Source organism: Haliotis rufescens, unplaced genomic scaffold (genome assembly GCF_023055435.1).
Source record: "Haliotis rufescens isolate VD_foot unplaced genomic scaffold, xgHalRufe1.0.p SCAF_93, whole genome shotgun sequence".
Lineage (NCBI taxonomy): Eukaryota > Metazoa > Mollusca > Gastropoda > Lepetellida > Haliotidae > Haliotis > Haliotis rufescens.
The window spans coordinates 353,622-380,596 of NW_025964387.1; the positions used below are offsets into that span (position 1 = coordinate 353,622).

A 26,975-nucleotide genomic window follows, 5' to 3' on the forward strand; every position below is an offset into this window, starting at 1 on the left:
GGACTGTACGTACAGCCGGTACCGCTCACACTCCGCAGGCCCCAGACCTTCACACAGGGTGCACCGGGTGTCCCCGCAAGGAACCCTGCACCGCGGGCAACGATCGTGGGGATCCCGGGACGACAAAAACTTTCTGCACACCCCACAACTCCGAGGAGCAGGGGTAGAGGGGGTGGATACTGGGGACATATCCATGTCAGACATTGATTGTTTGCTATAAACAAAGAACAAAACATGGTTACAACGCACGCACCACAATGATTCACAAACGAGCATTTTCACAAGAAAATAAACGAGCAATGTGAACATATAACATACACATATAACTTTTATTAAAGAAATAAGTTATGTTAACCCCCAAAACATACAAGAACAGGGGAAACGTAAAACACAACGTGCATACGCGAACCCCGCAAGTATATAGAAAAAAGGGCGGGAAAAATTTTCCGTTTGACGGGAAAATTATAATAACCAAGCGTAGCTACCGCAACGCCCCATAAAAGCACAGTTTATTAGAGAATAAACTATAATAAATATCACCAAATCTTCAAGGAACGCTTCAGCAGGAGAAAACACGTCTTGCTAAGCAGATGAAGGAGACAAGAGTGAAGGGTGTCACATGGCAGCTAGGTGGCTACGCACGTGCTGCATGAGGTAATTGAGATCTCTGTGGTAGATTTCGCTATAGCAGCAGTTGGGGGGGACAACAGCCTTGGTATAACAGTGGTAACGTATTACTTAATGTAATTTCGGCACACCCCGCAACTCCGAGGAGCAGGGGTAGAGGGGGTGGAGACTGGGGACATATCCATGTCAGACATTGTTTGTTTGCTATAAACAAAGAACAAAACATGGTTACAACGCACGCACCACAATGATTCACAAACGAGCATTTTCACAAGAAAATAAACGAGCAATGTGAACATATAACATACAAATATAACTTTTATTAAAGAAATAAGTTATGTTAACCCCCAAAACATACAAGAACAGGGGAAACGTAACACACAACGTGCATACGCAAACCCCGCAAGTATATATAAAAAAGGGCGGGAAAATTTTTCCGTTTGGCGGGAAAATTATAACCAAGCGTAGCGACCGTAACGCCCCATAAAAGCAGTTTATTAGAGAATAGACTATAATAGATATCACCAAATAGTCAAGGAACGCTTCAGCAGGAGGTATACACGTCTTGCTACGCAGACGAAAGAGACAAGAGTGAAGGGTGTCACATGGCAGCTACGCACGTGCTGCATGAGGTAATTGAGATCTCTGTGGTAGATTTCGCTATAGCAGCAGTTGTGGGAAACAACAGCCTCGGTATAACAGTGGTAACGTATTACTTAATGTAATGTTTAGATATTTCACACAACTGTTACATTATATTTGCAAATGTGTGCTTGGTAATTTTGCTTAATTTCAATGTAGTCAATGTATTTATTGCTTCATTTGGATGTAATTTTGAATGTGTTAAATTCTAGGAAAATTGGTAAATGTTTCTGAATTACAGGAAGCTATTGTTTATTGTAGTTTTCTGAACCTCATCAACTTGTCGACGTTGTCATCAACTGTCACCAATTGTTCCTAAAGCCATGGCTCTAACTATAAACTGTACTACGTTAAACGTCACGAAATAAACCCTGTTGATGCGAGTGTTAGTTTTGTCGTCTTGCATCCACAGCCTACTTGCTTTAACTGTCTTAAAAATCTTTAATTTGTTACGTTTTCAAACATCTAACCTGACCATGACAGAGCGACACACGGCAATGACTGTCACATTCTCACCTGACCATGATAGAGCGACACACGGCAATGACTGTGACGTTCTCACAGTTACTCAGGTGAACACACGACTCTACCGGCCCCAACACAACGGTAGTATTCCGACACTTCTCTATCGTCACTGATCTGTAACAGAAAATGCTGATTAAATCCTTGAAACCGAGGAGTACATGTTCCATTTAATACATGCTTCATCCAAACCCCTGGTGAGTAATATCTCAAAATAAGCCACAAAGCTCTGTAGCTCACCTGAATTGTGAATAAATAATGTCTTAAGTCATATTGGAATTCTGCAAGCAATTTCAGAGACGCTACAGCTGGGATCATTCATACAGAGCATTATATGGAAATATAATTCATTATAAAACAATGATTGTAACTGTATTACATTGTTTCTGTTAAGATTCAGTTGAAGTTCATTGCATTGTATTTGGACAATGATTAGTTGTCAGGAATGTAGTACTATTTAATGTAAGCACTGGTGAGGAAGTAATCATATTGAGATGCACGATTTACCTGCTAACCTCTGGCCATGGAATAGCATGGATGGATGTCAAGCGTTATAGAAACATGTAGAATATTCTGTGATGTTCTTGTGACACTGGACTGGTCAAGCACTGTGTGGAAAGTGCTGGAAGCTAGTTAGACTATATAAGTGGAGCGGGTGCATGCCTGTGTCATCTCACATTTCATCTGACCTTACATTGAGACCAACTTTCATGTGAAGATCACTTATCACTCCTGATTCCCAGCCTAGGCCTATCTCGGAGGCTTGATCACTGTTGCAGCGAGGTGATTATTAATCCTGTCATTATCATTTCCACTGCCCTAACATTGAATATTGTATTACACTCCATTGTGTACTGCCATTCCAACTGCTGTGAAATAATATGTACTGATTTGTAAACCTAGTGATTTTTGTAATAAAATTGTTGGTGGTATACCATTGGTTGGTTAAATTTGCCCACAGAATTCGGACTTTAAACATGGCCACACTGGCAGACATATTTGTCTATTTTCTAAAACCATTCCTTACCTGGGAAGCTCAAACTAAAATTGCACGACTTTTCCAGGATTCCAAGACTTGGGGGAACCATGATACTTGTGTTATCATGGTTACTTACCTTAAGGGTGACAGCAGATAAAGATAGGAGTGGTGACTGCGATGGATCTTCATGCTGCTCAACTCCAGGGTTTTGGAGCTCTGTCAGAAATACACACAGCTTTAGACACTTGAATAGTGAACTGGGTTCAACAGCACATTAGTCATGTCAATGTCATATCAGCTCAAACACAGCTTTTGTCTGGAAGATCCACTTACATGCAATCTGTTGCTGATGTTGATTGTTGTTAAACATGCTTAAACCAGTAAATAATCCAGTTTGGAACAGACAATCCAATGATTGACTTTATGAGCATCGATCTAGGCAATTGGGATACTATGACATGCATTAGCCAAGTCAGCCAACCTGACCACCTAATCCCTTTGTCGCCTTTTTTAGGACAAGTATGGTTGCCTTTCACGGCAAGCATGGGTTGCTGAAGACCTATTCCGCGCCAGATCTTCATGTTCAAAATTATTTCACTTGTGCATGTGGAATTGCATGCACTGGTCCGAATTCAATAGTGCTGGCAAGCATGGGTTCCTGAAGACCTATTCTAACGCGGATCATCACGAGCCAAAATGTGATCTGGATAACTTCAGACCCATGAAGATCTGGGGTAGAATAGGTCTTCAGCAACCCATGCTTGCCATAAAAGGCGACAATGTTTGTCGTAAGAGGCCACTAACGGGATCGGGTGGTCAGGCGCGCTGACTTGGTTGATGCATGTCATCTCTCCCAATTACGTGGATCGATGCTCATGATATCAATCACTGGATTGTCTGGTCCAGACTCGATTATTTACAGACCGCCGTCATATATCTGGAATATTGCTGAGTGCAGCCTTAAACAAACAAACAAACAAACTTCACAATGGCATTCCCAGTTTTAATAACTACCAGTTGGGACTAAGGCGAAATAAACCCTGTGATATGAAAGTCCGCCTCACTATGGGATAAGCAGCGTTTGGAATAACTGCTCCATGGTTACTTCTAATGATGAGGAAAACTAAAAGTGATGCAGATCTTGGACATTTACCAAGGGTTTGTCGGATCTTGATGGTGACAGAGGTATCGAGTCGGTATTCAAGATCAGGGCCCTGTTTCACAAAGCTATCTTAGCGCTATTGTGATCGTAACTCCCATACTTTAACCATGGCTTTCGACAGTTGTAGCGTTAAGATCGTTTTGTTCAACGGACCCTTGATCTTAATGAGATTGGCGTGACCCTTGCAATTATAACCCGATGACGTTCAAAGCACTTTGTTGACAACTTACCCTTGCTATGGTCTCCTTACTGACTTGACTCATTATGATCATCTTGTTGCTGAAACAATTAGTCAAAATTAATAGATGACCAAATGTACACAGAATAGATAATAAATTTAAATAACATTTTCCCTAAGTATTATCATACATAATCCTTTTCTTTAACTTCTGATCAAACAGTAATATTGCCACAACCTACTTCCTGAAAGTCTACCTACCCTTTCATATGTTCTTTAGGAATAATGTTGGCGTTGGTTGCAATCTTGCCGCGTTTGCTCCGTGCAGGGACGTCTCCCTTGCCCTCCTCGCCTGGGAACAAACAGACTGTGTTACGCTGACGTTAGACCAGTGGTCATATATTCGTTCAACAGATAAATAATTTTCATTGCTCTTGATTGGTCTGGAGGTTGTCACATGACAACCAATGGTACACTTCACTACCACCCTGAATTAGGACAACCATTTGTCAACTACAAGCATAAGTTGCTATACCCAAGGACAGCCATGGAGAACTTGCCTCTACACCTAGCTATGTTGTATGTTGTATTTACCTGCAAATGGCCGGGACAGCCATGGAAAACTTGTCTCTATACCAAGCTATGTTGTATGTTGTATTTACCTGCAAATGGCCAGGACAGCTATGGAAAACTTGTCTCTACACCTAGCTATGTTGTATGTTGTATTTACCTGCAAATGGCCGGGACAGCCATGGAGAACTTGTCTCTATACCAAGCTATGTTGTATGTTGTATTTACCTGCAAATGGCCAGGACAGCCATGGAAAACTTGTCTCTACACCTAGCTATGTTGTATGTTGTATTTACCTGCAAATGGCCGGGACAGCTATGGAAAACTTGTCTCTACACCTAGCTATGTTGTATGTTGTATTTACCTGCAAATGGCCAGGACAGCTATGGAAAACTTGTCTCTACACCTAGCTATGTTGTATGTTGTATTTACCTGCAAATGGCCGGGACAGCCATGGAGAACTTGTCTCTATACCAAGCTATGTTGTATGTTGTATTTACCTGCAAATGGCCAGGACAGCCATGGAAAACTTGTCTCTACACCTAGCTATGTTGTATGTTGTATTTACCTGCAAATGGCCGGGACAGCCATGGAGAACTTGTCTCTATACCAAGCTATGTTGTATGTTGTATTTACCTGCAAATGGCCAGGACAGCCATGGAAAACTTGTCTCTACACCTAGCTATGTTGTATGTTGTATTTACCTGCAAATGGCCAGGACAGCTATGGAAAACTTGTCTCTACACCTAGCTATGTTGTATGTTGTATTTACCTGCAAATGGCCGGGACAGCCATGGAGAACTTGTCTCTATACCAAGCTATGTTGTATGTTGTATTTACCTGCAAATGGCCAGGACAGCCATGGAAAACTTGTCTCTACACCTAGCTATGTTGTATGTTGTATTTACCTGCAAATGGCCGGGACAGCCATGGAGAACTTGTCTTTACACCTAGCTATGTTGTATGTTGTATTTACCTGCAAATGGCCAGGACAGCCTCATCCCTGTGGCGATACAGGCTGAGATTCCGAATGGGTTCTGGACAAGACAGTCCTTGATCCAGGTCTGGAAGAGACGCACCGTGAAGGCTCGGGTCATCTGAAACAGTTATTTATCATCCAAAACTGGCTCCCACAGGACATATTGCCTGGATGGGATCTCCTAGGAGATATTGCTGCAATGAAAATTGCAGCATAATGTTTTGCAGACCATTGTGACGTCATCAGTTACCATGCCATCAACAATCTCCCAGCTACTGAAGCTGATTAGCTGTACTTTTGACACTCTAGACACTAGTTATAACTGAAAGAGTTAAAAATTATATCTGAGTGTCTTTTGATATCAAATATATTAACACTCGTTAAAAAAGCTTAAAACATCTTGATGAGCCTTTGACATTCAAACTTCTATCGACTCAAGCCGGGTGATATTGCTGATTGTAAGACACTTTTAGAAAGTGTATTACACAAATCAAACCATCAAATGTTTAAGTGTAGAATTGCCTTAGAGTATCCACTGCTTGACTGGACTGTCTGTAGCGATGCTATGTCCTTCAGTGGAGAGAGAGTTCTGGAACCACAAACACATATGTTCTACCAAACAATCATAATCATATTAATTTGATACATAGGGATGAAACAATCCCGTTATTGATAGTGTGAGTAATGACCAACGTCAGTTGGATACGCTGACATGCACCAATCAAGTCACAGAGCCTGATAACCTGATCCACTTGGTCATCTATTACAATCGGCACAGGTTGCTGGGGACCTACTGAGTAGTATAGACGATGGGGACTCTTACCACAACCCACCTTCCTGAGGCAAGAGAGTTAACTGACTTAAAAAGTCCAGTTTCCACCCTTGCCGAACTAGGCAGGAATTACTGGGCTCGATTGTTGCACCATCAGTGGCTATTACCAATTATGTCCCTTCTAAGCCTCTCCTATGGACCAATCAGATTCCACCTCTCGCATCACTTGCGTTTGTTTCAAACAAAATGGTGGCGCTGAGTCAGGACGATCTGATCGATAATCAAGATCTATATTGTGATAAAACGGGTCTTACATCGCGAAATGCATCAAATCACGTGAGCACCTTGATTAAAAACATGAAAAGATTTGGAAATTATCTGCTGACAACGAGTTAGCGGTGCACATGCTTTGCAAATCCTGCAATCGACTGAAATCTGCATGACAGTTTACGAACCGAATTTCGATTTCGGTGCACGATTTTGATTGGACTATGCATAGACTCATTAGTCCAGCCAAAATGTAACTCCATAATACCAGCCTAGTTCGGCAAGGGTGGAAACTGGACTTTTATAGTCAGTTAACTCACTTGTCTCGGGAAGATGACCACAACCCACCCTGAACCAGTTCCAGCTCCTGAAATTGCTTCCATTGAGGTCAGCAAAATGTAGCAAAATGTGGCAAAATGTAGCAAAATTCTAAGCAGTTGCTACATTCTGCTGACCTCTATGGAAGCAATTTCAGGAGCTGGAACTGGTCCAGGGTGGGTTGCGGCAGAACCCCATCGTCTACGTATACTACCTCCTGTAACCCGGAATCCCTACATGGGTATATCATAAGAAATGTATAAGTGTCTGTACAGATGTGATGGAGTCACTCACTTGAACTTGTCCATGGAGCCTGCTAGCAGGAAGCCTAGAGCATCGACAGCCCGCTCCGTCATACACGGCCCACCAGCCAGACCCTGCTGGCCTGATCCCTCTGTAGAGAGAAACAATGTTATACACAGCCAAGTAACCAGACCCTGCTGGCCTGATCCCTCTGTAGGGAGAAACAATGTTATACACGGCCAAGTAACCAGACCCTGCTGGCCTGATCCCTCTGTAGGGAGAATCAATGTTATACACGGCCCACTAGCCAGACCCTGCTGGCCTGATCCCTCTGTAGAGAGAAACAATGTTATACACAGCCAAGTAACCAGACCCTGCTGGCCTGATCCCTCTGTAGGGAGAATCAATGTTATACACGGCCCACTAGCCAGACCCTGCTGGCCTGATCCCTCTGTAGGGAGAAACAATGTTATACACAGCCGAGTAACCAGACCCTGCTGGCCTGATCCCTCTGTAGGGAGAATCAATGTTATACACGGCCCACTAGCCAGACCCTGCTGGCCTGATCCCTCTGTAGAGAGAAACAATGTTATACACAGCCAAGTAACCAGACCCTGCTGGCCTGATCCCTCTGTAGGGAGAAACAATGTTATACACGGCCAAGTAACCAGACCCTGCTGGCCTGATCCCTCTGTAGGGAGAATCAATGTTATACACGGCCCACTAGCCAGACCCTGCTGGCCTGATCCCTCTGTAGAGAGAAACAATGTTATACACAGCCAAGTAACCAGACCCTGCTGGCCTGATCCCTCTGTAGGGAGAATCAATGTTATACACGGCCAAGTAACCAGACCCTGCTGGCCTGATCCCTCTGTAGGGAGAATCAATGTTATACACGGCCAAGTAACCAGACCCTGCTGGCCTCATCCCTCTGTAGGGAGAATCAATGTTATACACGGCCCACTAGCCAGACCCTGCTGGCCTGATCCCTCTGTAGGGAGAAACAATGTTATACACAGCCAAGTAACCAGACCCTGCTGGCCTGATCCCTCTGTAGGGAGAATCAATGTTATACACGGCCCACTAGCCAGACCCTGCTGGCCTGATCCCTCTGTAGGGAGAAACAATGTTATACACAGCCCACTAGATAGACCCTGCTGGCCTGATCCCTCTGTAGGGAGAAACAATGTTATACACAGCCCACTAGATAGACCCTGCTGGCCTGATCCCTCTGTAGGGAGAAACAATGTTATACACAGCCAAGTAACCAGACCCTGCTGGCCTGATCCCTCTGTAGGGAGAAACAATGTTATACACGGCCCACTAGCCAGACCCTGCTGGCCTGATCCCTCTGTAGGGAGAAACAATGTTATACACAGCCAAGTAACCAGACCCTGCTGGCCTGATCCCTCTGTAGGGAGAAACAATGTTATACACGGCCAAGTAACCAGACCCTGCTGGCCTGATCCCTCTGTAGGGAGAATCAATGTTATACACGGCCCACTAGCCAGACCCTGCTGGCCTGATCCCTCTGTAGGGAGAAACAATGTTATACACAGCCAAGTAACCAGACCCTGCTGGCCTGATCCCTCTGTAGGGAGAAACAATGTTATACACAGCCAAGTAACCAGACCCTGCTGGCCTGATCCCTCTGTAGGGAGAAACAATGTTATACACGGCCAAGTAACCAGACCCTGCTGGCCTGATCCCTCTGTAGGGAGAAACAATGTTATACACAGCCAAGTAACCAGACCCTGCTGGCCTGATCCCTCTGTAGGGAGAAACAATGTTATACACGGCCAAGTAACCAGACCCTGCTGGCCTGATCCCTCTGTAGGGAGAATCAATGTTATACACGGCCCACTAGCCAGACCCTGCTGGCCTGATCCCTCTGTAGGGAGAAACAATGTTATACACAGCCAAGTAACCAGACCCTGCTGGCCTGATCCCTCTGTAGGGAGAAACAATGTTATACACGGCCAAGTAACCAGACCCTGCTGGCCTGATCCCTCTGTAGGGAGAATCAATGTTATACACGGCCCACTAGCCAGACCCTGCTGGCCTGATCCCTCTGTAGGGAGAAACAATGTTATACACAGCCAAGTAACCAGACCCTGCTGGCCTGATCCCTCTGTAGGGAGAAACAATGTTATACACGGCCCCCTAGATAGACCCTGCTGGCCTGATCCCTCTGTAGGGAGAAACAATGTTATACACAGCCCACTAGATAGACCCTGCTGGCCTGATCCCTCTGTAGGGAGAAACAATGTTATACACGGCCCACTAGCCAGACCCTGCTGGCCTGATCCCTCTGTAGGGAGAAACAATGTTATACACAGCCAAGTAACCAGACCCTGCTGGCCTGATCCCTCTGTAGGGAGAAACAATGTTATACACGGCCAAGTAACCAGACCCTGCTGGCCTGATCCCTCTGTAGGGAGAATCAATGTTATACACGGCCCACTAGCCAGACCCTGCTGGCCTGATCCCTCTGTAGGGAGAAACAATGTTATACACAGCCAAGTAACCAGACCCTGCTGGCCTGATCCCTCTGTAGGGAGAAACAATGTTATACACAGCCAAGTAACCAGACCCTGCTGGCCTGATCCCTCTGTAGGGAGAAACAATGTTATACACAGCCAAGTAACCAGACCCTGCTGGCCTGATCCCTCTGTAGGGAGAAACAATGTTATACACAGCCAAGTAACCAGACCCTGCTGGCCTGATCCCTCTGTAGGGAGAAACAATGTTATACACAGCCAAGTAACCAGACCCTGCTGGCCTGATCCCTCTGTAGGGAGAAACAATGTTATACACGGCCAAGTAACCAGACCCTGCTGGCCTGATCCCTCTGTAGGGAGAATCAATGTTATACACGGCCCACTAGCCAGACCCTGCTGGCCTGATCCCTCTGTAGGGAGAAACAATGTTATACACAGCCAAGTAACCAGACCCTGCTGGCCTGATCCCTCTGTAGGGAGAAACAATGTTATACACGGCCAAGTAACCAGACCCTGCTGGCCTGATCCCTCTGTAGGGAGAATCAATGTTATACACGGCCCACTAGCCAGACCCTGCTGGCCTGATCCCTCTGTAGGGAGAAACAATGTTATACACAGCCAAGTAACCAGACCCTGCTGGCCTGATCCCTCTGTAGGGAGAAACAATGTTATACACGGCCAAGTAACCAGACCCTGCTGGCCTGATCCCTCTGTAGGGAGAAACAATGTTATACACAGCCAAGTAACCAGACCCTGCTGGCCTGATCCCTCTGTAGGGAGAAACAATGTTATACACGGCCCACCAGCGAGTGAGTGAGTGAGTGAGTGAGTGAGGTTTTATCAATATTCCAGTCATATCACGACAGGGGATACCAGAAATGGGCTTCACACATTGTATCCATTTCTATTAGTCCATATGATACCTTAACTATTGGGGAGTTTGGTAAGGACTACAGGACCAGTGCTGTTGAAGTGATTGTCCATGGCAGCAAATGAACAGCTATATATTAGAAGTCACCCAAAACAGTTTCAACCAGAAATATATTTACAAAAGGTTCACTCATTGGTTTAAAAATACCCAATAGATGGACCCAAGGGGATAAAATAATTGAAAACTTTACAATAAATTGCCTATTTATATATTCTTCCTATCACACCGTGCACTTCTCTTTCTTCTTTCGATCCTAAGTGGAAACGTATCTGGCCTGCGTGACCTAGATGTTGGGAGGTGACCATGGTGATGGGAGGTACGTACGGGTGAATTAATTTTAGAACCTGGAAACCTTTGTTTCAGAGACATTTCCCCTTAGGATCAAAATCGAAAGAGAAATGTATTGTGTGAGATAGGATAAGTTTAAAAATAATCAATTACCCAAAGAAACTAGCAATACCCAAAATGAATCATAACATGTGATTAAATACTCAAGGGCTCAAACATTTATCTGGAGTCCTGTTATATTCAATATAGTCTTGGGTAGGGAGGGGTTTGGATTTCACTGTACAAATTTGTCATCACTTTGTTCAGTCTTCTAAACGATCCACTTACCATGTTCTGTGAGTAGCTCGAGAATCTCTGGGAGATGTGACAGGACAAACACCATGTGGCCGTGGTCGTCTAGAGACTGGAAAACAGCACAAAATCCCTGACTCAAATGTAAATGTTGTTTTACTCCCGAGCAGACAAACCAGTGATCGATAGAATGAGCACCAACCAGGTAGCTGGTGACGGACGACCCACAATCAGCACGTCACATCTAACCACAAGGAAGATATAAAATGAGATCATAAAATATTAATTACTTCATGGGATTTATTGAAAATTTAACATAGCAGACAAGGACTCCTTGATTTCACTGTCAGTTTTGAACACTTGAGTTTGAAATATCCTACCTTTGTTCCTCTTGGAGTGGATCGGCCTTCAAACTCAGAAGAGGAAGTCATTGACGGCCATCTTGCATTTGTCAAGGATTATTTCACACTCATATTGCTGTGATTTATCCAGTTCAAAGACAATATTCAGTCCCAAGTCTGAAGATAATATCAGTCAATTTCCCGAAATGGAATTAAACATTTCCCAAGTCTTGACCAATGTTAAATCTTTGTACAGGTGGCTTCTATACAGGCCCAATAAAGAGAACGAGTCACTATATCATTGCATTCAATGTCAAAATAACCCTGAATATAAGAAGTAAAAACTTTTTCAAAAATCCAATTTTGCACAAAATTGCTAAAGGCACAAAATTTGAAATCCTAGATAAATCCAGAGTCTGCTCTTATTCATTTCAGGGACTATTAAATACACTGCAAGATCTATTCCCATATTTAATACTCATACATAAGATAGCTATGCGATAAATTGGAAAGAACAAACGAAGAACGCAGCATGGTTTTCTTTATGAAAAAATATTTTCTTTTTTGTTTGTTGTTTATCTCAGCAATATTCCAGCTATATGACAGTGGTCTGTACATAATCGAGTCTGGATCAGACAATCCAGTGTTTGACATCATGAGCATCGATCCACGCAATTTGGATACGATGACATGCATCAACCAAGTCAGCGAGTCTGACCACCCAATCCTGTTAGTTGTCTCTTACAACAAGCATAGTTGCCTCTTATGGCAAACATGGGTTGCTGAAGACCTATAGTGTACCCGGATCTTCACGGGGCAGAAAAAACATGGTCCTATCATGAACATGCGCTCGCAACTTGATGACGTTGTAAATTGGACATTATTTTTTAGATGGAAGTGTCCAATAATTTGTCCCCCATAGTTGTAGCTGGCCAAGGCAAATGAACACTACAGCAGAACTAACGCATGCCAAAGTGGGAGAGATGTGACAATCTGTATTGGGGAGAAAAGGTACAGAAAATGGGCGTGTAAATTGTGAAAATCTTTGGGAAATACCAAACTTACTCCCCCTGTTCATAAAATGGACATATCCGACATTGCAAAAGTCAGCCTGTATTCTGGGAGTCATCATTATTTAAATACGGGTAAATATTTTGAAAGCTTGTACATATTATCAATATCCTTAAGAAGCTGTACATGTTGACATTTCATAAAAGAAATAAACGACTCGTGGTCGTTGTTTATTGTCAATAAAACACTGCAGGGAGAATGGTTTATTCTCCCATCAGTGTTTTATTGCACGATAAACAACGACCACGAGTCGTTTATTTCTTTTATGAAATGTTCTTAAAAAAAGTTCTAAACAACAGATTCCCAGCTGGACAATCACATCAGTTACACGTTGCCAGACCAATGTCAGACGAGTAATTAAGTAACATTTTTTCTCCATAGTCAAGTGTTATTCAGCAGAGTTCATTACAAAGTACATGTAATATGTTCCAGCCTGGATCCAGCAAACCAGTGGGTGATAGCATGAAGGTGGGTCTGTGTAAGGATACTCGTCTCCTGCGACCAGCGACGCCCTCAGTGACACCCGGAACAGCTGCTGGATGTACAAGAACAACACAAACTTGTACGTGTCCACACACAGCCGGCTCTGCAGGTCATCTGCAAACACATTACCTGTTTAGTTCCAAAGAAGATGAAAATAATGAAAAAACTACTGATAAAAGTCTTGAAGGAACATGGGGCAAGATCAGCGGCGGCGCATTTTTAGAAAAAAAAAATCACACTAGTGGCTTCATGTTTGCCCCCACTCCCTCCGCCACCCCCAAACTGCTGAAACTGACCAACTGATACAGTCAGCACCTCACACGACAATCAACTATTCATAACATTTATTTATTTATTTTACAATCAGTCGCAAACAGAATCTTAGCAAAAAATGTAAATTATATGTATTTTTTGTTGATTTCATCAAGGCATTGTTCTGGTGAACAGAACAAAGTTATGGTTAGTTTTTGCTTCAAAAATGAATAAAGCTCCAACTAATTGCTCGACTGTATCAGCAGCACTTATTTATCAAGTTTGGACCAGATAATCCAGTGATTGACATAATGAGCAACAATCAACACTATCTCGGAATTTCATTCCATCAACGAAGTCACTGAACATGACCACCCGATCCATAATTTCACCTTGGACAACCAACATAGGCTGCTTGGGTGTGAGTGAGTGAGTATTGTTTTATGCCGCTTCAGCACTATGTCAGCAATATCATGGCAGGGGACACCAGAGTGAGTGAGTGAGTTTTTAACAGTATTCCAGTTATATCAGCTTAATGTGGGAGGAAAGCCCGAAGTGTTGCAGGTCTTAGACGTTTACCACTTCGGTGAAACTCACCAGCACGGGTATGGTGCTGACAAACCTAGAAACATAATCGGGACGAACCGGGATTCAAACCCACAATCATAGGTTTCTGGAGTGCCCAAGGGATGCAACTCTGCACAGCGAATCGCGGCGCCTTAGACGACTGGGCCACCTGTGCCCCAGGGGACACCAGAAATCGGCTTCACACATTGTACCCATGTGGGAATCGAACCCAGGCCTTCAGGGTGGATAGTCAACTATTAGGCTACCCCACTGAACCAGGATGGTTGGGACCACCTCTAACCTGGAATCCCCACGGGGAGACGATCAGTTCCTACCTCTGGTTGACCGCGACTCTGCTGTGAGGTACGTCTCGTCCCACTCCAGACGTTCCACGGGGTACTTGGTATCACACAACAGATGGCACAGGGAGAAGTACCTGTGCATTAACAGCAGGAGCAGAAGCTCATATTTACTGATAAACAGTGTTTGAAAATATGCATGGAGAGGGAGAGATAATATTCATGATAATAATGGGCATCAAATACTCAATAACACCTGATCATTTTCCCATTCTTCCATTCAACCTCTTAACCCTGAGTGTACTTTGGGCAACAAATTGAAATAAAGGTTGTATGGGTTCTTCATCCAATCAGATGTCAGCTTTGTAAAATGATTGGGCTTCATTTCTTTTGGGTGCCGATGCCCTGGCACTCAGAAAAGACATATCCACAGCAAACCACTGGCACTGCCTTATTTATCTACATTCAGAATTTGTAGTTTTAGTTCGTTTTCAAGATACAGAAATCATATATGCTGGTCTGAATGCTTTACTCACTGGTACCAAGAATAAGGGAGCCTCAACACTGATTGGCTGATTAGAAAGTTCACCCAACGAGACCCCCTATGGAGGCGCCCTTAGATCTACATGCAGAGCAGTAACGTTTCGGGGTAAAAGATCGGATATTATGAGGCTGACATTCCACTCACATCCAGGCCAGGTCTTCTGAGAGATGGAGCTTGTTGCAGGCAATGTGCTTCCATACGGAGTAGCTGGCAATGGAAGAAAACATTCAGTTTAGTAATATCTACTTTATTGTATATTAATACTTAACCTGCATTACATATTGCATTCTCATCTGTTTCATGAAAACCTGACTGGAAATAACATCCCTTGAAAGAACTGTTCCAAACAAGTTTTAAACTACTTGCCCAAACACAAAATTAATTTTATAGTTTTGATTTATAACAATACAAAATACAACTATAACCTGCATACTAATCTCATTGAATAAATACCTTTTTCGTTAGTATTGTTTTTTAATGTCTTTTCTTTGTACAAGATACAAGAAATTCTTTTAAATTCTGCTCTTGCAACAAATCTGATTCATTTCATTTTGCACACATTGAGAGTCAACAATAGGTCATGTGATATCGATCATAATGTTGTACACGGATCAATCTCATTAAAATCAGATCCTAGTTCTCGCTACCGCCAAACAAAGATCTGAGGACATCCCATTAGGGGTCACGTCAGAACAACCTTTCATCCGACCAATCAAAATGTCGCTTACCAGATCACGAAAGTGACAGTCGGAATGTGTTTTCGAATCATGCAACCTCGAAAACGTTAACACGGGGTATTCCGAACGACAGTTACAGCCCGTACGACTGATTCCGTCAAAATCATCATCTATCTCTCGCTTCTGTGGGATAAACATTTGAACGGAAGTGGCGTTGCACAGAACTAGGGAAGCACTGCCATACAATCTCAACCATATATTAGACATTCCGGAATGTTGGTTTGTTCAGTTTTCAAAATTTTAATCGAGAACTGTGTCAACATATTTTTCAAGCGTAGTCTGAAATGGAAGTCGCCTGGTTGAAACGAGTGATGTAAAGCTCGAGGAAGCTGCTTTCTAATTGGCTGATGTCGACTTCTCGTTAGTCATTTCAGTTCTCGGTCAAAGTTCGCGAAAGGTCGTTTTGACATGACCCGTAATGGAATGTCCTCAGTTCTTTGTTTAGCGGCAGTGAGAACTTAGATCTGATTATAATGAGATTGTAAGCAGACTTAATGAAAGTTACAATTACTTAAATATTCCTTTAAATTGATCAACACACAGCAAAGAAATCTCTAATCTGTATGAGTGTACCTGATGTTTGGAAATCCTGGAGACCCCTTGTTCTTTGCATAGATCACAATCTTCTTGATGTTCTGTCAAAAATATGACAAGAAAACCCATATGATATATCATGTTTATAATTAAATCATTATATGGATTAAGACAAGAACATTCATTCAAGGTTCATCTGTCAAACATTTACCTGCAAGTTATGCGATGTCGTCAAAAGGTTCCTGAGCTATGATATTCTCCATAGCAACCAGATAGCAACAGATTTGTTAACTATGGTTAACATCAATTAATAGCACCATGTTGATTGTTTGTTGTTTCAGGTAAATTAAGAATGTCATGACAGTTGACAACTATATTTATCATCCAAAACTGGCTCCCACAGGAGATATCGCTAGGTTGAGATCAAGCGATATCTATACTGTAGATATCGCTGCAATGAAATTGCATCACAATGCTTTGCAGACCATTGTGACGTCATTGGTTACCATGACGTCACAATCAAATAACATCACTAATGGCTCTGCTACTGAAGTTGTTAGCAGTACTTTTTACACTGAAGACACTGCTTATTACTGTCTACAAACTGAAAAAGTTGGAAGAATGATGTTGAATAATAAATAAAATCTCACCCTCATGAGTTTTCCCACTTTTATCAACTCGTGTTGATATATTTGATATCAAAAGATACTCGGGTGAGATTCTCTATATATATAACCAATAATTTATACAAACCAATATCTTTTTATTTTGGCCTACTTCAAAATTTCTAACTAAATCTAAGTTACTTTAAAAGAGAACTGCTCACTTCATACATCAATGATAATTGCGACTAATAAATTGGCTAATTCTCTTTGAAAATAAAAGTTAATCAGCAAATTTTGGATGGAAGAAAACACAATAAAGGATAGGTATTTTTCATCTCATTGTAACAGCATCTTTTGAGTTTAGAATGCTACATTCAGGGTTTAACATATCTCATGAAAATTACTAACAGATATCTCAAGATCTCAAGTTACTTATTAATAAATATAGGTGTTATAATTTTACTTATATACATCTTCCTGAGGCAAGGGAGTTAACTGATTATAAAAGTCCAGTATCCACCCTTGCTGAACTAGGCCGGAATTATGGAGTCATATTTTGGCTGGACTAACGAGTCTATGCATAGTCCAATCAAAATTGTGTATTGAAACCTGACATTCGGTTCGGAAGCTGCAATTGCAAAACATGTCCTGCCAATTTGGCGTCAACAGATATTTTCCAAATCTTTTCATGTTTTTAATCAAGGTGATCACATGATTTGATGCACTTCATGAAGTAAAGCCGTTAACATTACAAAATAGATTTTGATTATCGATCAGATCGTCTTGATTGGGGACCGCCATTTTGTTTGAAGCAAATGCAAGTGATATGAGAGGTGGAATCGGACTGGTCAATAGGAGGGACACAGAAGGGACATAAACCGTAATAACCACTGGTGGAACTACGATTGAGCCCAAGAATTCCTGGACTTTTATAGTCAGTTAATTCCCTTGCCTTGGAAGATGACTTATAGTTATCAATGTTGATTGGGGTGAGGTGATGCAGTCTAAATAACATTCATACTTCTGAGTGAAAAAGTGTAATATCTTTCACTTGATGTCTAGTGACATGAAGGGTGTATGGCCCAGTTATCTAAGGCTGCAACTTGCTGTGCAGGATTGCTTCCCTTGGGTGCACCAGGAACCTATGATGATGGAATTTTGATTTTCCCTGATTCATAGTATGTTCCTATATTATGTTTGTTTGCACCATTTTCACTTAACTAATAGATGTATAAGATCTGCATCACTTCAGGTTTTCCTCTCAATCAAGTGAGTGAATGAGTATGGTTTTACGCCGCTTTTAGCAGTATTCCAGCAATATCATGGCGGGGGACACCAGAAATTGGCTTCACACATTGTACCCATGTCGGGAATCGAACCCGGGTCTTCGGCATGACGAGCGAACGCTTTAACCACTAGACTGCCCCTTCTCAATCAAGATGACACGCAGAGGCATAACTGAACACTGTTCAAATTGACGGACTGTTGGGCTTGGAGTGTGTCCTGTACTATTCTGATCTTACACTGTGAGTGAGTTTGGGATGTGGTGCCACCGGAAGGGCACCATAGCTGAATGGCTCGGCCTTCACCCAGACCCGGATACTTCTTGTCAAAGACATTTTCTCCAACTGTCGTCATCTGTGAAATGTACATAAGATTTTATTGACAATTTGACAAAAGGATCACACATCATTTGTAACAACACAATATAATCACAATATCCCTATCAATGTGGGATAAATGGTGTGTTATGCCATAGTTAGTAATATATGGGGCATGGAAATCTTTATGAGGGGATTATTATCATTTGTCATATACCCATTACTGATATAAGGCATTTTGGATATGCAATAGAGCCATCAAAAAGATTGTCATATCATGGGAAATTAGAGCTACGTCACTTAGTCAGCTCTTCTGATTTTTCGACGACAATGTCTTGCAAACTAGGCGAAAATGTATTGCATTCATTTGCAAATACTTGCCAATATAATTTGATGTTATGATATATGATAAAAGGGTACGACCCCAACCCGGTATGGTGTGAAGACTGCCATATAATAGCGCTAAGTTTTACATTAGTGTTTTATGCAGCGCACAAATGTGCATCCAGTACGCACAAATGTTGAGATTTGACGCACAATGATACAGGTTATACCTACAGCGCACCAAGAGCAGTTATGGGTGTCTCTCATTTCATCCATCAATCATTACCAATGAATAAAGAATAAACGAAATCACAAGCTGCAGTGGAATGTAAGTTATCAAATCTTGACCAGATAAAACTTGTTGGCGCAGATCAAACATGCACTGATCGGTTCGATCCAGTGTTTTGTTGCAACTGCCCTTATCCCTCTTACCTGGCATCTACAATCATGATCACCTCGCCATTGACGAATAAAGAACGTGCGAACAATTTAAAGACAAAAAGATTTTCATAAATCGACAAAGTCTTTTGAAACAGTTTGTTTGTGGAATGTCAATTTTAGAGTTAGCGGCCTTTACGTATTCACTTCCTGTGCGTACCTAACAACACTAACCATTGGTTTATACGCGATCAACTCCATGACCAATGAAAACTCCGAACTTAGCTGGCGTGGCAAGTGCACGCGTATTGTCATTATCTATAAAAGCGGACTTCTGATTGGGCCACCTCATCGCCAAGACTAGCATGGCTGACATGAACATGTGTGCCGGTGTTTTCCTAATATTTTTGACCGTTTTGCACCTTGTGCAAAGCGACATTGTTAAAGGTTCGGTACCGCTTAATTCAGGAGTGTTTGACAAAGTAAGTTGTTAATTTTGTCCAACTTTGCTTTGTGCATTTTTGCAATATTCCGTTAGTTTATGGGCTGGGCGCAAAAATATTCTGTAATCATGATAATCACACCCGAAATGCCGTCTGCTGTAGCTCTTTTATGAAGAGTATTTGCTTCTATTTCGGCAATATATGCACGGGTAACACCTACATTATGTGTGTGGCCACTTCCTCATGTAGCGGTGTTTTCGAAGATGAAAAATGGTATTTATACTCGACATGGGCCTGGTTACTTCAAATGTTGGTAGGCTAAATGGACAATTCAACAAAGGCCTGGAGAGTGTCTGGGTAAAATAATGGTGCACTGCCTCCGAACAGTTACCAGTATTAAGATTCATGGAGATGTTGGTTTCACATAATAAAAGTTGAAATAAATACATTACAAGTTCCTGCTACATTTAAAAGAAATTTAAATATTAAGTTTTATTCTTTGGAGCTAGGCCTGGGACAATCCGATACTCATGATACCGTGTTCAAGGTCCGATCCTTATCACAATGCTTGCATGTGCTCTTATCTGTGGTGCATAAGCCATCTCCTTCATACACAGGATGGCCAAAAACCTGGCACACTAACGATTTACAGTTGGCAGTATGGCACAATAGATGAACATATTTAAGTTTTCACAACTCATTTTCGCTAGTGATTAATGTTTGGTGTAACATTTATTAAAGAATACTTTTAAGGTAAGGATTGATATTTTTATTAAGTGTGCGATTGTGATCTATACTTTTATTGAGAAGTTTAAGAATCGTCATCCACCGATGCATCATCCCACTACTATTTGGAGCACCTTTAGAATACAACACCACAACATGTTGTGAGGATGATCTCGGCCGTAGATCACCTTTCACTAATTAGACAAATGACCTGCTTTTGTGAACATCTGTTGAACTCGCGACCCTCGGGTTGTTGCAATGTTAGCCCAGCAGCTAACCATGCTAACTGACTATCTGAATTGATTTAGTCATGCCTAAGACATTACAGAAATGAACGGAAAGGGTCGAATAGGTGACTGACACTTATGAAGGTTACAGGTTGTCATGGTGTTTCATGACTTTAGTCTACATAAAAAGTTCATTTATTTGTCCATGTCAGTGTTTGAGCTCACATCCTTTACAATACATGAGAAGGGGGTACAACCACCTTAGACCCCCTGGAACAATTCTTACCCATCGTTTTCATGACAAAACAGCCTATAAACTAGTTTCAGAATTAAAACAAATAATTTATGTACAACACTTTTAGCAAATGTTTATACCTCCAGCACAGATCTTAACCATTGTTTTCATAACAAAACCAGAGCCTATAAATTATACTATAAACTTTTTAAACTATTGCAACAGATGTCCCATGGTTGATAGTGTTCCAACCGTGATGTACAGCATCAATAATTATATACCTAATAAATTGCATTCCTGTATATAATAATAAAAGTTACAGAATCAGTAAAATAACATGTGTTAACGGTTAGTTCTCATGTTTAGTGCCATGAATGAAGCTGAAGCCAATATATACAATGTACTAAGTTCCAGAAGAAACGGATGTCTCATGTTGCAACTTCCGATCTCAATATCCAATAAATTTTTGATTGCACAACAAAAGACACATTGATAGAATAACGTGTCTTGAAATGTTCAGCTCATCCTTTTTTGCATTCAGTTCTGAAGATATAGACTCGTCATATCCAAGAGACAGACTAGCCAGTGCATTTCTTTCTGAGCCCATACTGAGAACATCATGCATGCTTTTAATGTTAAAGGTACACATAGAAGCGTTATGTGGCAACAAATGTCCGTCAGTTCTTTGATTGACACAGAATGCACCATGCCCGGATTGGGCATAAACAATTGTCTTCAAGTATTGGGCATGATCAAAGTTGGTATGACTCTCACTTGTGTAAATGCCACCTATCAGCACTGCTTCCTGTATCGGCACACGATACATCAGCACTATAGACAAAGTACTCACGGAAATGAAAAAAACCTTCTTTTTCTTTATCTCAGATTTTAAATAAATGCAGTTAATATACAAAATATATAAATATTCAAACAACTCAATTAGTACTAATTGGGCCTTGGCACAAATACAGCGTATCAAAGGTTTTTATGTCTTTTACACATAAAAGTGTGTAAAAATATGAACAAAACAGACTATTGTGAAACTGAGCACAACCAGGTGTCAGTAGAACAAGGTGAATGTCCATGACCTATGACACCTTGACGACAGGTGAAAACAGGTGCTTGAAACCCACGTGCATGTGATTTGTTAGTGATTTGTGAGTGGCATTGTGGGATAGTGAATCGTCAAAATAGCAGAACGTAAGAGTAACATATTCCCTTCTCAAACAACTTACATGTCATTATTATTATGTACATAAACATAGCTGTTATTTTTATTTCTTGTTTTGATAACCTTTTTCCAGGCTAATTTGCATAATGCCTATAGCCTGTTTCTGCCATGTCAATTTGGACTTAGTTTAATTTTTGAATGTTGAAAGTGCCTACAAATTACCTTCTGTAAAGTACATTTTGTAATGAACACTGAGATAAAACTAGCAAATCCAAACTAGTACTTTTCCAGTTGTTTTGTTATTTCGTATTTACATCTACGTAATGCTTTGTGTCGATTATTAAATCCAGCAAAACAGGTTTTATTCATTTCCATGAGTACTTTACTACCTGTATCGGCACACGATACATCAGCACTACATCTCAGATGCCGACTTCCATACATGGGTTTGCGTTACTTTTGGAATTGAGTATTAATTGAAAATAAAAGTGCTTTCATTAACTAGCGCTTGCTATTAATTGCCAGCCACAAGCTATATTTCGTCAACAAATATATATTGAAAACTCAACATCGCTGGGCTTACACACTGACAGTGCGCGTACAGATGATGGATCATTGAGAGGTATTTATGCACACTCAATGACCCCAGCAACTCTGTTGACCAACGTCACAGGGCATTGTTTTGCCGGTGTGTTCTGGAACCAAAATTCACAAATTACGTCATAGGGTATTCTGACATGTTTGTAAACTTTGTGGTGCTGAATTCTTTTGTGAATGGCCCATTCTTTTATGAATGTGCCAAAGTGACATTACTGGACTAGAAACATCTAGCCCTTCCCTGTGATTTTTCACCATGAGCCCCAGCAAAATATATCCAGATACTTGTACATGTATAAAATGGTCTGGTCAAACATACACTGAAGCTTTATCTGTATTCCGACATATAAAATTCCGAAGGACTGCGTGCATAGTCAGAGATAAATGTGTACATTAGTGACTGGTAGTGTAACCATGGTGTTATAGTGAATTTTTTAGATTTATTATGGACCATAGGTCCGGGTAGTCCTGTCGATACGCAGGTACTACTCAGTACCCACCCGAACTGAGTACCCGAGTTACCCGTCTCAGTTCTAGACTGAGGTAATTTCATACCCAGTAAGTGTCACCAATCAGGTTAGCCTCATGGACTGACTTCAGATGGGTTAAAGAACGTCATGAGTTTCATTATTACAACTCACCAATATCATTCTGGGCTTTTTATTTTACATATTTCTGTTGTTTACAGCAATATAGTTTTTAAAGTGACATTTCCTTTCTTAGATCATCAGCAAACATCAAGTTGTTCTGGTCAAGTTTGATGAAACCTATCCTTATGGTGAAAAGCAAGATGAATTCAAGAAGGTTGCCGAAGCAAGTTTTTCCCAGCCGGACCTCCTTATTGCAGAGGTTCAAATTGCAGGTACGTCATTGATTTCACACAGTGTAGGAATGACTGCTTGGTCCCTGGTCAGTACCCACCTATCTATAGTCGAGGGTGTCATTGTACAAAGCGATCTTTGTGCTAAGGTGATCGTAACTCCTATACATTAACATAGATCAGTGCTCCCATTTACCAGTAATTACCAGATTTCTACCGGTGAAATAGGGCTTGGACTGGTAATTCATGTGACTGTCAGTCCCTGTGGATCGGCAAATAGTCCCTTATAAATCTTTGTTGTTGAACAAAATATCGGCGATATTCATGTAAGTATATTATTCGAATGAAGCATTTTCGACTCATGTTTATCAGATTATGGTGACAAAGATAACGCTGACTTGGGCGAGAGATTTGGCATAAAGAAGGAGGATCATCCTGTCTACAAGATGTTTGTGAAAGGGAAAGACAAGCCACTCACATTCCTGGGAAAAGATAAGAAAGCAGATGATGTAAAAAAATTCATCATGAAGGAGTCTGGTAGGTATTAAACAGGTTTTACCTTCAACACAATATACCTGGTTCGCACACACCTTGAAAAGGCCTGGAATTTAGATGTTTGTCTGAAAAAGTCTCAATGCAAAATTAACCTGAAAAGGCCAGGGATTTTTACACAATACCTTGAAAAGGCCCGGAATTTAGACACAAGGCAATTCATCAGCTACGAGATGGACAGCTAGGACAGGAGCCTAAACTCAAGCATGCCATTCACATCAAATGGCTTTTTCCACATAGCCATTCAAATCACCTCGGCTGTTTCAGACTTTGCCAGAATGACGAGAATGTTGAACATGGCAACAATTAGAAATATGTTTTTCATTATTAGGGCCTTAAATCTGTGTGCAGGAGACTTGAAAAGTCCTTAAAATGGCCCCAGAATTGGAGACGGATAATTTTTTGAGGATTTTCAAAGCATTGTAGTAAAGCGAGACTGTGCTTATCCTGCAGAGAAGTCAGTATGAATACATCGTTTTTGGACAGTAGGTGTTCCACATGCAGCAGAAAAATCAGTGTGAACACATCGTTTTAGGACAGTAGGCGTTCCACATGCACCAGAAAAATCCATGCTGATGTCTTTATATAAGTACAGGTTTATCCCGATGCAAGAAATCTGTGTATTTGACATAACTGACACACACTTCTTTTTCTCTCGCGACAAAAAGGTTTGGGAGGCATCGTAAAATAGTAAACAATGAGCCTAATATGTTGAATGTTGAATTTCAGGTTTGTGGCTGGGTCTCCCCTCCTGCCTGGAGGAGTTTGATCAGCTGGTGAAGGAGTTCCACGCCGCTAGTGGTGACGCCAAGAAGAAGGTGATCGAGAAGTCCGAGGCCTCCGCCAAGGCAATCTCAAATGAAAGCGAGAAAACCTCAGCTGAAATTTATGTCAAAACAATGAAAAAGGTTTTAGAAAAAGGGGAAGGGTTTATTGACTCAGAAATAGAACGGGTTGAAAAATTAAAGGACGGAAAAGTCAGTGACAAAAAGAAAGAACAGTTGGGAAACCGCCTAAATATTCTGACATCTTTCCAGCTGAGAATAAGGGATGAGCTTTAAGTTGGTGATTTGGGTTGAATTATGCATCCAGCTTTCAATCTAATGCAAATGTTTTATTTTGTCATTTACTCTTAAGCGTTTTAACAAACATATCCTTTCCTTGATTTCAATCTTTTTCTAACTTGAGATTTGTGCACCAGTCTTACAACTGCTGAAAGGTTATCACTTGAATACAACAGAACGTTCCACTTCACTGCTTGCACTACAGGTGCTGAAAAGAAAACACGCTGACTTTGATTCTGTGAGTGATCTTTGGCCCATGGTTGCCTAATGCTGGTACAGGGAGGTAGAGCTGGTGTTGGTTGTCAAATGCCCATCTGTTTGTGGTAATGACTAATTAGCGACACTTAATTTGAGAGAATCTTACCAGTCAGGATGGCTAATGCTTTGGTGATTCTGCTTCCGATTGTTATTTTGATAGCAACATGTGTTTTCCCATATGTTGTGAAATTCATGTTTTTTACAATTTATGGAATCCTTGGGATCTCATGTTTGTAATTTCTATTTAGAAGTGAAACATAAATATGTCCCTAGACTTACACTGTTTTGTGTAATACTGGTTTGAAATATCCAGCTACGACAGGGTACTGTGTGACACGGATCGTTACAACAGGGTTCGATTTCAGGAATGTGATTTAACTTGCGTGTTGACATGAAAAATAAGTTACACCAGACATTACCAGGTTGCACCCTGATCCATAAATTGATCAAATTTGAAACATAGGTGCATAAACTAGTCTGAATATGTACAATCTCGGATCTCTCAATGACCGTGTCATGAATTACAAACAACACGGATTAGTGACGTAATAAGGTAAATAAAGCTAAGGAGATATTGAGTGTTCAAAGATTGATGTGTGGACAAGGATTAGTTGGACACAATTTCTTTTTTACATGCATTTGGTACATGTAGACATGAACATTAGGTTGCGTTTTTCGATAATAGGTTGCACTGACGTTTTATATAGTTAAATCGAGCCCTGTTATATGCATATAAGCATATCGATGTACGTGTGTTGCTAGCTGAGCTTACCAAAGACCATGAAGGAAGTCGCCATATATTTTCCCATTGTTTTGTCTATCACTGTGAGTAAGGATGTTTTGGAACTAGTTGTCATGAGGTCATTTATTTGCATCGGATTACACTTGTTGCTGAATTTATCAACATGAATCTTTGATAGGCCCCTCTGTTGTTTGAACTTCTTCATGTGCAGCAGAATAAGTGGCGATGGTCACAGTTTTGGTCATGACAAATAGGTATCCATGTTTGATACTGCCTCTTCATCATTTGTGTAGAATAGTAATATTTTACAAAATTGTTTTTTCACACTGGAAATGCAGGAGTGGTAATTTCCATTTGCTTACAATATTTGGTCAGTATTGTGCATTTATTTTATCTTCTTGTGGTTACATTTTACTATTGTTATTGTCATCATAATAAGTTATTGTTGTGGTAATGTACCAGTAGTATAAAATTAAGGATTTACATTGCATACTCTTGTATTAGACTCATCTAGAACGAGACAGTGTAGGACCCAGCTGTTGATCGCGTACCTGTATTGCTACCAAAACTTTGCGGGCAAAGACTGAAGAAGTTGAGTCAGCTCTCTTCATAGACAATGTGCTGTGATTGGTCTTTATTGTAAGGTTAATTGATTTGGGTTCATTCTGATTGAGGCACCTGAGGGTTTCATATTTGTAATACATGGGTATTGTAAATCCACTTATATTTTGTAAGTTTATGATTTATTTTATAGATTTCTTTTGAGATGGAACTGTGAGCACAACAATGGTGTCTGACAATTGTTCAATGCAAATGTTTTAAATTATTATCAGCAAGCAATGCTTTTGGTAAATATGGCCGGTGAGAATTAAGTACCTGATTATCAGTGGGTATCTGGTATCTTGATCACAATCAATATTGTCTCACCACCATTGTCAAGCTGAATCAAATCGCTTCCTACATAGGATACTTTTGTTACGACTTTTTACTGCCCAGCAGGGAATCTGTTAAACTAATATTATTGACTGAACTTTAGAGATTGTTTTAGTTTGAGGGCATGAATGATTGTTGTAAGATCGACCAATGAATGTTGTGTGTGGGATATGTCAAGTAATAAAAGAATTCCTAAACAAA

General features: G+C 41.1%; 2 protein-coding genes across 10 annotated transcripts in view; one reads left to right on the forward strand and one right to left on the reverse strand.

The window, feature by feature from the left end:
- The window catches only part of LOC124131996 (TBCC domain-containing protein 1-like), a 32,282-nt gene extending 13,055 nt beyond the window's left edge, over positions 1-19,227 (reverse strand). For 8 of the 9 annotated variants that reach the window (XR_007219767.1, XM_048391624.1, XM_048391623.1 and 5 more), the window contains exons 1-15: positions 19,061-19,227; positions 18,227-18,341; positions 16,138-16,199; positions 14,972-15,034; positions 14,320-14,420; positions 13,171-13,279; positions 11,651-11,711; positions 11,307-11,382; positions 7,311-7,410; positions 6,182-6,248; positions 5,657-5,777; positions 4,372-4,462; positions 4,163-4,211; positions 2,907-2,986; positions 1,786-1,908 (exon numbers count right to left, since the gene is read on the reverse strand). Coding sequence is in view for 8 of the 9 variants with exons in the window: in XM_048391624.1 (XP_048247581.1) it covers positions 1,786-1,908; positions 2,907-2,986; positions 4,163-4,211; positions 4,372-4,462; positions 5,657-5,777; positions 6,182-6,248; positions 7,311-7,410; positions 11,307-11,382; positions 11,651-11,711; positions 13,171-13,279; positions 14,320-14,420; positions 14,972-15,034; positions 16,138-16,199; positions 18,227-18,322 (1,199 nt within the window). In the remaining variant the exon portion in view is untranslated. Of the gene's footprint in view, positions 1-1,785; positions 1,909-2,906; positions 2,987-4,162; positions 4,212-4,371; positions 4,463-5,656; positions 5,778-6,181; positions 6,249-7,310; positions 7,411-8,169; positions 10,351-11,306; positions 11,383-11,650; positions 11,712-13,170; positions 13,280-14,319; positions 14,421-14,971; positions 15,035-16,137; positions 16,200-18,226; positions 18,342-19,060 lie in introns of those variants that run through there. The other variant, XM_048391618.1, reaches the window with a different exon arrangement.
- Positions 19,228-19,329: 102 nt separating this feature from the next.
- On the forward strand, positions 19,330-26,975 carry LOC124131995 (endoplasmic reticulum resident protein 29-like). The gene is made up of 4 exons (XM_046495551.2): positions 19,330-19,488; positions 23,129-23,267; positions 23,598-23,762; positions 24,507-26,975. The coding sequence occupies exons 1-4, from the start codon at positions 19,372-19,374 to the stop codon at positions 24,836-24,838; spliced, it is 753 nt and encodes a 250-aa protein (XP_046351507.2). The 5' UTR covers positions 19,330-19,371; the 3' UTR covers positions 24,839-26,975.